The following is a 12,863-nucleotide window of genomic DNA, read 5'->3' on the forward strand; positions in this document are numbered from 1 at the left end:
AATATATCATGCCATCACATCATCTCTAGTCCAATATTCAAGAAGTCTTCTCCAGTGTCTTTTGGTTAGTTGTAGAGGTGGTGACTTTAATAGCTCCTCCATTGGTTTAGATAGGTCAAAGTAACATTTCTTAACTCTCGACCTCCAATTTTTCGTCTTGTGCCCATATGATTGGAGTATCTACGAATTAGCAGTTGGTGGAAAATAAAACTTTGTCTACAAATTATAAAAAAAAACATATAAATCACATGCATGAGAAAAAAAAAACATATTATCACACAGATTTTAAAATATGTACCCTTAAGAACTTCAGCAACTTATCCTTCTTTTCGGGTTTAACTTTGTTCCACGGTCTATAAATTGGATAATACTGGTAACTCCGCGATAAGTGACCAAGAAAATGGGTAAATTGACTACTGTTTGCACCAATTGGCTGGCCATGTTCATTAAAAGTAATAGGAAGTTGAACATGTGACTTTTGCATATAAATCTGCTAAATAAGAGTTGGTCCTCTCGACTGATTATCTACAAAATATGTGCACTTGATTTACAACTGATACATTAAACAAGAAACAATATAAATCGAATAAACAAACTAAATTAGAAAAAGAAAAAATAACCTGGTTCAGTTTCTTCATTCACACGTGAACCTTCTTCAGGTTGTTCATCTAGTACTTCAGTTAGTTGTACTTCAGTTTGTTGTACTTCAGTTTGTTGTAGTTCACCTTGTTGACGATGCTCTTCAAAATCTTCATCATAGCTTGTGTAATTATCGTATTCTTCATTTTGTCATTGTGCATCATCCTCGGGCTCCATATCTTCATCTTGCAGTTGAAGACGACCCAGACCTCTACCTTCTTCTTGGCTGACTCATTGAACTTTACTTTTACTTAACCTCGGCCTTTTATCACTTACATGACCCTTTTGAGACTTGGATTTTGAGGATGATTCTTTGGAGACATGAGGTGCACTAACTCATTTTCTGATGGTATTGGGTGCAACAAACTGGCTTTTCTCATGGTATTAGCCTCAACCTATTGAGAGGATCTAAGTGAAGACTTTTTGATTCCTTCAATTGCCATAATCTACAAGAATGTAAAGAACAATAATGAGCAATTTTATCAATTAACGTAACAGAGTTATAAACAATTTTATATACAGAGTAGTTAGGAACAATTAAAATTACAGAATCGTTAATCCATTTTCGTGAAAAAAGATATACAGTTTTGTGAAAAAATATATACAGTTATTGTGAAAAAAGATACATGTGTTCGATCTTGTGAAAAAAGATATCTGTGTTATTTGAGAGTTAGTTAACTGTTCTTTGAATTGGTGAAAAAAGAGATAAGTGAGTTGTTCAAAAACCTTTTAACTAGCTAACCCCAATTTGATTTAGTGCACACACTAGTTTAGATCCATCCACACCAAAACAATCTAAATTACCTATTTTACCCTTGTAAATAGTACATTGACTTACTAGTAGTTTAAGGGTAAAATAGGAAGTTTGTATTATTTTAGAGTGGATGGATCAAATGCTAGTGTGGAAAGATCACCTCCCAAATTTTAGAGGTGAAATTTGAATTTACCCAAATTTGGGAGGTGATGTTTGAATTTACGATGAGGTTCAAAATTTGGGTCCGAAATTCGTGATATTTGGCCGTTTCTTTTGAGAGAGTAAGTTTTGGTGAAAATTAATTGAGGCCGTATAACTTCTCTATTATATAGCTATTACTGGTAATTAATTTATAAACTTTATAGAATAAATGTACACGAAATTAATTTAATTATTCATAAAATGTATTTTTTTTTAATATATCATAATTTATCGTAATTTAACATCGTTTATCGTAATTTAACATTGTATTATTTTAGGGTTTGGAGGTGAAATTTGAATTTACCCAAATTTGGGAGGTGCATGGTTTAAGCTTTAGGGTTTAGGGTTTAATGTTTAGGGTTCATACATATGGTATAATGTTCAGGGTATATGGTTTATGGTTTAGGGTTTTAGGTATAGGTAAGGTTTAGGGTTGGTATAGGGTTTATGGTTTAGGGTTTGTGGTTTAATGTGTAGGGTTTGGTTTTTGGTGGTGTGCCTAAAAGTTGGTGGTGTACGGATCATCACCCTTATGATTTAGGGTTTAGGGTTTAGGGTACATGGTTTAGTGTTTATGGTATAAGATTTAGGGTATAGGGTTTAGAGTTTTTGGTTTAGGGTTAGAGTTTAGGGTTTATGATTTAATGTTTGGGGTTTAGGGTTTAGGGTTTATAAACCCTAAACCCTAAACCCTAAACATTAAATCATAGACACTTAACCCTAAACCCTAAACCCTATACCATATACCGTAAACGTACACATTATATCATAAACACTTAATCCTAAACCCGATACCCTAAATCCGATATCCTATATACCATAAACATTAAACCATGTACCCTAACCCTATACCTGTACGGATCATCATCCTTATGGTTTAGGGTATAGGGTTTAGTGTTTATGGTATAAGATATTGGGTATAGGGTTTAGAGTTTTTGGTTTAGGGTTAGGATTTAGGGTTTAGGGTTAAGTGTCTATGATTTAATGTTTGGGGTTCAGGGTTTAGGGTTTAGGGTTTATAAACCCTAAACCCTGAACATTAAATCATAGACACTTAACCATAAATCCTAAACCCTAAACCTTAAACCCTAAACCCTATACCATATACCGTAAACGTACACATTAAATCATAAACACTTAATCCTAAACCAGATACCCTAAATCCTATATCCTATATATACCATAAACATTAAACCATGTACCCTAACCCTATACCTGTACGGATTATCACCCTTATGGTTTAGGGTATAGGATTTAAGGTACATGGTTTAGTGTTTATGGTATAAGATTTAGGGTATAGGGTTTAGAGTTTTTGGTTTAGGTTTAGGGTTTATGATTTAATGTTTGGGGTTCAGGGTTTAGGGTTTATAAACCCTAAACCCTAGACCCTAGACCCTAAACCCTAAACCCTAAACAGTAAATCATAGACACTTAACCCTAAACCCTATACCATATACCGTAAACATACACATTAAATCATAAACACTTAATCCTAAACCCGATACCCTAAATCATATATCCTATATACCATAAACATTAAACAGTTAACCATGTACCCTAACCCTATACCTGTATGGATCATCACCCTTATGGTTTAGGGTATAGGGTTTAGGGTACATGGTTTAGTGTTTATGGTATAAGATTTAGGGTATATAGTTTAGAGTTTTTGGTTTAGGGTTAGGGTTTAGGGTTTATGATTTAATGTTTGGGGTTCAGGGTTTATAAACCCTAAACCCTAAACATTAAATCATAGACACTTAACCCTAAACCCTAAACCATATACCATATACCGTAAACTTACACATTAAATCATAAACACTTAATCCTAAACGCGATACCCTAAATCCTATATATCCTATATACCATAAACATTAAACCATGTACCATAACCCTATACCTAGCCTAAACCATAAGGGTGATGATCCGTACACCACCGGCCAACTTTTAACCTACATTATGTATATTATTTTATATTTTATTAATTATTTGAATCTTTATCTTAAACTTATAGTATTAGATCTTATTAGATGTATCAAAATCATATAATAATAATAATAATAATAATAATAATAATAATAATAATAATAATAATAATAATAATAATAATAATAATAATAATTATTATTATTATTATTATTATTATTATTATTATTATTATTATTATTATTATTATTATTATTATTACTATTACTATTACTATTACTATTAACAATTTATAATAATATCGTACGTATTTAATTGCAATTGCAATCATCATCAGTTTTTGAAGATGTGTTTGCAGATCTAAGTTAATTTCAATCATCGATTATTAATCAGTTAATACGTAATTGAAGATATAAGTTGCAATCATCGAAAAATTGGGTCAGCTTGTTTCATACGCTTTGTCCATACCCCTTAATTTTGAATCTTTGATTTTGAACCAGGTTAATTTCTTTTGTTTCATGTCCATACCCCTTAATTCTTACAGTACAATCTTTGATTTTGAACTACGTTAATTTATGTCCGATTAAATGTGTTTGTAGAATACCGGTCTATATATGATGGACTCGACTTGGATGTCCTTGTGTAGATCTTCCCCTGCATACGAAAAAGGACTTGACAAATTTATAGAACGTATTTTCTCTAAAAATGGAAAAGATGGTCATATATATTGTCCGTACAAATATTGCGGTAATCACAAACGGGTTGATCGGGTCCAGGCTAAAACACATTTGCTATGTGACGGGTTTTTCGAAGGTTATAAAATTCCAAATGTGTATTTCGAACCGGATGATACACCAACGTTTGAAGATGCTGATGAATATGATATGCAAGCATTGGCCCAATGCGTCTTCAATGTGTTTGAAGATGAAGATGAAGATGATATCCAACAAACTGAAAATCAGACTGTACCAAACTTAAATGCTGAAAAGTTTAATAAAGTATTGGAAGATGCAAAGAAAGAATTATATCTCAGCTGTAAGCTCTCTATTCTTTCATTCATTGTTAGACTCTTCCATTCAAAATGTGTTGGAAAATGTAATGAAAAAGGATTCAGCATGATTCTTGACACAATGAGGGAAGCCTTCCCTCATGCTGCCATACTGAAGTCATTGTATGAATTAAGGAAGATAATAAGAGATTTGGGTCTAGGTTATGAGAAAATTGATGCTTGTCCAAATGATTGTATGTTGTACTGGAAAGAAAACAAGGACAAAATTAAGTGTGACGTATGTCAGACCTCAAGATATAAACAAATTAATAATGATTCTGAAAATGAGTCAACCACAGAAGCTGAAAATGATGGTGATTATAAAGCTAAGAAGGTTGGAGCAAAAGTGTTGCGTTATTTTCCACTCATACCACGCTTGCAAAGATTGTTTAGGTCGCCTAAAACGGCTGGGTCGATGAGATGGCATGAAGAGAGTCGTACGAAAGATGGTAGATTAAGAAATCCCGTAGATTTACCAGCCTGGAAAACATTCAATTATGAGAATAGTGAATTTGCTAAAGAACCTCGTAATGTGAGGCTTGGTTTGGCGAGTGATGGGTTTAACCCTTTTAGAAACATGAGTGTTTCACATAGTACATGGCCTGTTGTTTTGATGCCATATAATCTACCTCCATGGTTGTGCATGAAAAAATCAGTTCTATTCATAAGTTTACTTATACCCGGTCCATCTGCTCCAAGTAATAATATAGATGTCTATATGCAACCTATAGTTGATGAGTTGAAAGAGTTGTGGGATACTAGAGTTAATACTTATGACGCATCAACTAAGAGTTACTTCACACTGCGTGCTTCTTTGTTATGGACGGTAAGTGACTTTCCTACGTATGCGAATTTATCGAGTTGGAGCACTAAAGGTAAATTAGCTTGTCCTTCATGCCATAAGGAAACCAGATCAACACGGTTATCAAACTCCCACAAAGAAATCTTCATGGCACATCGTCGCTGGTTGGAATCGTTGCATCCTTTTTGTATGGATAAAGATTCTTTTGATGGCACGGAAGAACGTGAAGGGCCACCGCGTAGCTTAACAGGGGAACAAGTGCTTGCGGAGCTGAAAGGTTTTGAAATAAAATATGGAAAACTTGTGAAGGGTAACCCATCCTTACCATATAATTGGAAGAAGAGAAGTATTTTTTTTCAGTTAACATACTGGAAAAATAACTTAATACGTCATAATATAGACGTAATGCATACTAAAAAGAATGTATGTGACAATCTCATTGGAACGTTAATGAATATAGATGGAAAGACCAAGGATCATTTAAAAGGACGTCGTAATTTGGAAGAAATGGGTATTAGACATGAACTTCATCCAGAACCTTTATCAAATGGCAAAGTGTATTTGCCTCCAGCATGTTTCGAAATCAATAAAAAAAGAAAAAGAAAAATTTTGTAATGTGCTAAAAGAGGTGAAAGTGACAGATGGTTATGCTACTAATATTTCTAGATGCATTCAGGTAAAACCTACTCCAAAAATGTTAGGCCTAAAAAGTCACGATAATCATATTTTAATGCAGCAGTTGCTTCCCGTGGCAATAAGAAATATTTTACCGAAGCATGTGCGTTCTGTTATCATGAAGTTATGTCGGTACTACAGACAATTATGCTCAAAAGTTCTTAATCCTAATGATTTATTTAACATGGAAAAAGATATTGGAAAAATACTTTGTGATTTAGAAAGGATTTTTCCACCATCATTTTTTGACGTCATGATTCATCTATCGGTTCATCTAGCTTCAAAGGCCAGATTAGGGGGACCTGTTCATTACCGTTGGATGTATCCAATCGAGAGGTGACCATTTATGCTGTAGTAAATTATACTCATTTGAATACAACTTTTTTTTTTTGAATCTGATATAAACTTTTTTTGACCACTCAGGTATTTAGGTACATTAAAATCTTATTTGCGAAACAAGAGTAAACCCGAGGGTTCAATTGCAGAAGGATATTTAGCAAAAGAGTGTTTGTCATTTTGTTCTCTGTATTTAGCCAGTGATGTCGAGACCAAACATAATAACACTAGCCGAAATCATGATGATGGTGGTGATGATATTGTCTTACCAATATTTTGTATACCTGGTCGACCAATTGGTGCAACAAACGTAGTAAAACTCGGCTATGACACTTTGGCTATTGCACACTCACATGTGCTGTTCAATTGTAGTTAAATAGATTTCTTATGAACGTAAGTTATTTAAATTTACTATGTTATGAGATTATTTTTTTATATGACGTTGTGTAATTTTGACGATAATGTACATTATTCTCTTTTTGTTACTTTGATTGCAGAGAGCATCTGAATATTCTTAGTCATCAAAATCCGAAAAAACGTAAGCGTGACATTCAACAGTTACATAGTCAGGAGTTTGAGGAGTGGCTGTCTGATTACGTAAGTTATTTTTGTTAGTTTTATTACGATAATGTAGTGATGATATAATCGAGCCAAACTTATTACTGTATAAACAAATTGCCTCAAATCAGGTTGATGAGAACATGACTAGCCGGGATAATAGAATCACAAGTGATATAGAGACATTGGCAAACGGTCCAAGTGAGGTTATAAAGAAATATAAGGGATATATCATAAATGGTTTCCGATTTCACATTAAAGATGTAGAGAAGAATAGGACAACACAAAATAGCAGAGTCATACTTTAGGCTCTAACAAGTAGCTTCTCGAGTGCTAGAGATAACGATCCTATTGTGGGAGATGTCACTTACTACGGTGTTTTAAAAGATATAATCGAGTTGCAGTATGGTGATGAGAAGAAAGTTTTTTTGTTCCATTGTGATTGGATATCAAGTGGTTCCAGGATAAAAGTTGATGAGAATGGGTTTACGATACTCGATTTTCGAGGTCTGAAGCAAACTAAAGAGCCTTATATCCTAGCTTCGCAAGCACAACAAGTATTCTATGTTGCAGATCCTGTTCGTAAAGATTGGAAAGTTGTGATCAAGGCAACACCTAGAGATAATTTTGACATAGATGAACAAATTTGTATCGATGATGTAGAAACACATTTGCAGAGTGACACACCGATGGGTCCTCAACTTGTTGAAAATGAGACTATTGATATGGTTAGAGGCGATTTGTATGGGGCCATTGTTGACGATGATACTTTAGTTGCTGCAACAGATAAAAATCAAATTGATCTTAACCAGGGGCAGATTTATGAGTGTTCAACATGTGTGCTAGAACAAGGCTAATAATTCAAATGGGCCTATAATCCGATAATATATACTCGTAGTACTTATAAAAAATATTGTTATGACTAATGCTGGTATTTAAGCAAATGAGTGTGTGTCATTTAGTTCTTTTGTATTTATCAAAAATATCCCAAAACTATAGTTTTTATAGATGATGACGGAATTTATGTTTCTTATGATACATATATAATCTCAAATTTCAAATATAGAGAATGGTTAGTGTTGTACGAGTGTAACTTGTACTTAATTTAATTGTGTTGTAATTTCTATATCCAACAGATAAAAAAAAAATTTGGGCAAGCAAGTTGAACTAGACTCTCAAACGTGATTGTAGTTTAGAAACTATGAGTAGACAACCCAAATTACACTTGTATAGATCGTGATAGGCTTTGTGAAACTCGATTGTACCTGTATAAATTTCGTATATAATATTATTGCTTTTCAAAAAAAATAACATAGTACACAATGGTTGTAACTTGTAACTTGTACTCCGTAACTTACTTTATCGGTAACAGTAGTAAGATAATTAATGGACTGTGCGCTGTGATGGACTTGTAGGTCCCACCTTTTTATTTAGTTTTGATTTATTTTTTGTATAGTTAGTTATTATAGGATAAATTGTCTATCTTACCCTTAAATGGTATATTGACCTAATAGCAATTTAAGGGTAAAATAAGAAACTTGTATCACCAAAAATCTTCTTGTAAAAGCAACCTATTTCTCTCTCTTCGGTTGTATTTTCCCATCATATATATCATATATCTTCTTGTAAAATAAACCTCTCAAGTACACATACACCTTTTTTAAAACACAAAACTAGAAAATTTTCGTCTATTTTATTTTTTAAACAAAACACAAAGATGGATCTTCATTTGTTCCCATATTGTAGTGATGTATAACCCAATTTTCATCTAAATTGGTTATGCCTCACTACTATTTGGGAACCAGTGAAGATGAAAAAAATGGTGGATCTATCAATTTTAAAGGTTGTATTGTACAAACAAACAATGCATAATGTTTAGTGATGTCATTTTTTTTAAAACACAAAACTAGAAAATTTTCATCTTTTAAACAAAAGAAAAAGATGGAGCTTCATTGGTTCCCATATGGTATTGATGCATGACCCAATTTACATCTAAATTGGTCACTACAATTTTCATCTAAATTGGGTATGCCTCACTACCAATTGTGATTCAATGCATTGCTAACACCATGAGGGTCAATGATCCGGAAGACAGGTTTTCATGATCTTTTTTCATAATGTTTAGTGATGTTATTTATTCATGATCTTTTTTCATAATGTTTAGTGATGTTATTTTTTTATGTTTTATTTTTGCAAGACATGTATATCTATAAGATGAAAAAGATGAAGATATGTGCTTTCTAAGATCTTTTTTCAGGCCCAAAACCCGCAGGTCGAAAATCATGCTAGTGTTAGCAACAAATTGAGGACGTTTCCACAATCAGAATAACTATGATCTCTCTGATCTGATTATGGAATCGTGACCCAATGCATTGCAAACACCATGAGGGTCAATGATCCGGAAGACAGGTTTTCATGATCCTAGATTTGGTATAATGCTAGTGTTAGCAACGGATTGAGGCATGTTCCACAATCAGAATAACTATGATCTCTCTGATCTGATTATAGAACTGTGACTCAATGCATTGCAAACACCATGAGGGTCAATGATCCGGAAGACAGGTTTTCATGATCCTAGATTTGGTATCGTTTGTATTTGGGTGTTGAACATGGTGAATAGATAATGGACACTTAAAAGTTGAAGTGTAAATTGGAATAAAATGTATGTTGATTTTGAAAAGGGTAAACTTCTATTTAAAGTTGAGAAAGGGAACACTCTGGTGGATATACATTGGAAATCGAGTTGCGTATAAAGTTGAGAAAGCAATATTTTGATCATTTAGTTATAGAATACACATATTTAATTTAAATTTAAATAGTTTTAATTATTACATCATCAATAGCATTTTACAATTGTTTAAAGCACATGTTACAATAGCCTAAAACATGTCATTACATCACCTCAAACTCCCTTATAAAAGATAAGAATAGAAGATTATTATTAAAATAAATATAAACACCATATAAATTATCCCTTTTAAAAGATAAGATTATTATGCAACGGATATATTTGCAACGGTTAGCTAGGTTTTCTCCTATATAAATATGAGTACATGTCCATTCTTCCATACCTCAACACCATGTAAATTATCAAATTACTCCAAAATCAAACAATCATCACTACACTAAAAATCACTCAAAATGGCACCCACTCTCGTCCCAATTTATGTTTACTACAATGGTGAGTATTCGGATGATTGAAAATGGTATACACTTGGCGAAAGAAAAGCGTTCGAAAAAGTGGAGTACAAACAAACGGACTTGGTAGTCCAAGTGAAGGTGAAAACACAAAGAGATCTAGGCGACCACCTCAGTCAAAATTAAATCATACCAAGTCCGTTTATTTGTACTCCACTTTTTCGAACGTTTTTCTTTCGCCAAGTGTATACCATTTCCAATCATCCGAATACTCACCGTTGTAGTATACATAAATTGGGACGCGAGAGGGTGTCATTTTGAGTGATTTTTATTAAGAATCATCATTCCATTTATTAATTAAGATCCATTTATTATTTATTATTATTATTATTATTATTATTATTATTATTATAATTATTATTATTATTATTATTATTATTATTATTATTATTATTATTATTGTGTTTTGTAGAACTAGTCATGGTCAAGGCAGTCCAAGTGAAGGTGAAAACACAAAGAGATCAAGTTTTTATAGATTATGACGGATTTTAGTTTTTATTTGTGTTGTAATTTCTATATCCAACAGATAAAAAAAATACCATACTACAAAATGGTTGTAACTTTTTTTTTTTAGGCAAAAAACTTGATTAATATTAAAAATATTTTCACAATTCGTGAAAATATAAGGGAACAAGAAAAAAATAGTTGTAACTTGTAACATACTTTATGGGTAAGGTAAATGCATCCCTATTATGTAAGTAATTATTATGTGGGTAATTAATAGGTCCCATCTTTTTATTTAGTTTTGATTTATTTTTTGTATAGTTAGTTATTATAGGATATAAATTGTCTATCTTACCCATAAATGGTATATTGACCTAATAGCAATTTAAGGGTAAAATAGGAAACTTGTATCACCAAAAATCTTCTTGTAAAAGAAACCTCTCAAATTGTATATGATATTATTTGTTTATATGGGTAAATATGCTTTTTCAAATGTTAGTAATGGGCATATATGATACTATTAATTTATGTAAGTGGGTATGTATATGTGATTTTAAAAGTTAAGAAGGGTATATGAAGTTAAAGAACTCTAATTAATTAGCCAATTTATTTATTGATATTTAGTTAAAGAATGGAAGATATTGAAGTCAATCCAAATTACTTAAAGATTATTAGATATTATATCGTGAAATTTAAATTCAAAAAATTAGCTTCTATATTCTTATCTTTAAAAAGGGAGTTGAGGGTGATGTAATGAGGTGCTTTAAGGTGTAATGGTCCTCATAATAATCTAATGGTTATTATTTGCCATGTATCCTTAATATTATTTGCTAGTAATATATATTAACTTTGTTATAGATACTAATTGAAATAAAATTAGAAGTATATTTTATACCTAAATAAAATCATCATTAAGTGCACAGGTGGTATCTTGTCCATTCACTTTCATCAAAAATCTAATGGTTATTATTTGACATGTATCCTTTACTTAATATTATTTGCTAGTAATATATATTGACTTTGTTATAGATACTAATTGAAATAAAATTAGAAGTATATTTTATACTTAAATAAAATCATCATTAAGTGCACACGTGATATCTTATCGATTCACTTTCACCAAAAATCAACTTTTAATGCCAGAAAGCAAGTTGCATATTTTCTTCTCAAGTCTTTTCTCTGTTATACTTTCCATCATCTTCCTGTACACATTTCTCTCAAGTACATCAAGTTCATCCTTTTTTCTCCTATTTTTTATTTTAAAAAAAAATGGAAGTTACTCAACCGAAGACGATCGAAAATCTTCAACAAGATATGCTTGTGGAAATTTTATCTCGAGTTGGAAGTTACTCATCCGACCAGTTGTTCATGTGTAAGTCGGTTTGCAGAAGCTTTTCGAAGCTTTCAAAAGATCCTTTAGTATTAAAAGGCTTTCCCTAGATCGGTGGCCTCTATTACCTTGGGGAAACCCTAGATTCTTTGTTTTTTTATTTCGTTGTATGATTTTTGGAAACCCTAATGCGATATTTCGTTGGGGTTTGATATGTTATTTTGACAGTAGACATATCGATTATGGGCTTGAATGTCTCAAGAAAGCTTCGAACAGCCAACTTAAAGAGGCTGTTTATGTTTATAGTTTAATTATGTTTGCCTCTTGCAAAATAGAGGAAAAGCATGTCGGTTTACAAATTTTGAATGAAACATTCCCACCAGAGCCGGAGATGGTGGTTGCGGTGAGAACAAGGGTTTTTGATTTGCTGCGATGTTTATGGTTATTTAACCGCCGTCCTTTGGCTGACATGGCAACGCCGTGCCCTATCTCTGACCACCGTGGTTATTTTCCACACATTCATGGGTTTGAACTCACGATACCGGAATGCATGTCGTGTTTTTGGGCCTATGAGTTGGGTGTTTTTGTAAACCGATTTGCATATAACTAGATTTATGTTAGTATCTTTTAGATTTTGTATAAATTATACTCCTTTAATTTAATGTAAATATTAGTAGTAATTTCTATTAATTATATGATGATCAGTTTATTTGCTTCCATTTTTCCTTCGTATTATCTGGATTGCTTCCATTTTGCTTAGGGTTTATCATCACAACATAGTTTTTAATTAATACATTTTAACATGAACCAATCAATGGGGCTGCACGAATTTATGTTCTTTATGCTAATAGAAACAAAGAACACCCAAAAAGGTGATTCCTTTTTAATGTTTGTTGTTGACTAGCTCTGCCCTTTTACTTGTATATATGTTTGTATGCAATTTGCTGTTGACTTG

At 32.3% G+C, this 12,863-nt stretch overlaps 1 protein-coding gene across 1 annotated transcript; it reads left to right on the top strand.

Annotated features, from left to right (window-relative positions):
• The first annotated feature begins 4,134 nt into the window (after positions 1-4,134).
• LOC139876009 (uncharacterized) lies at positions 4,135-5,982 on the top strand. Its single transcript, XM_071863308.1, has one exon. It carries the CDS (start codon positions 4,135-4,137, stop codon positions 5,980-5,982), a length of 1,848 nt encoding a protein of 615 aa, XP_071719409.1.
• Positions 5,983-12,863: the final 6,881 nt, after the last annotated feature.

The sequence above is a fragment of the Rutidosis leptorrhynchoides genome, chromosome 11 (assembly GCF_046630445.1).
Source record: "Rutidosis leptorrhynchoides isolate AG116_Rl617_1_P2 chromosome 11, CSIRO_AGI_Rlap_v1, whole genome shotgun sequence".
NCBI classification, from domain to species: Eukaryota; Viridiplantae; Streptophyta; class Magnoliopsida; order Asterales; family Asteraceae; genus Rutidosis; species Rutidosis leptorrhynchoides.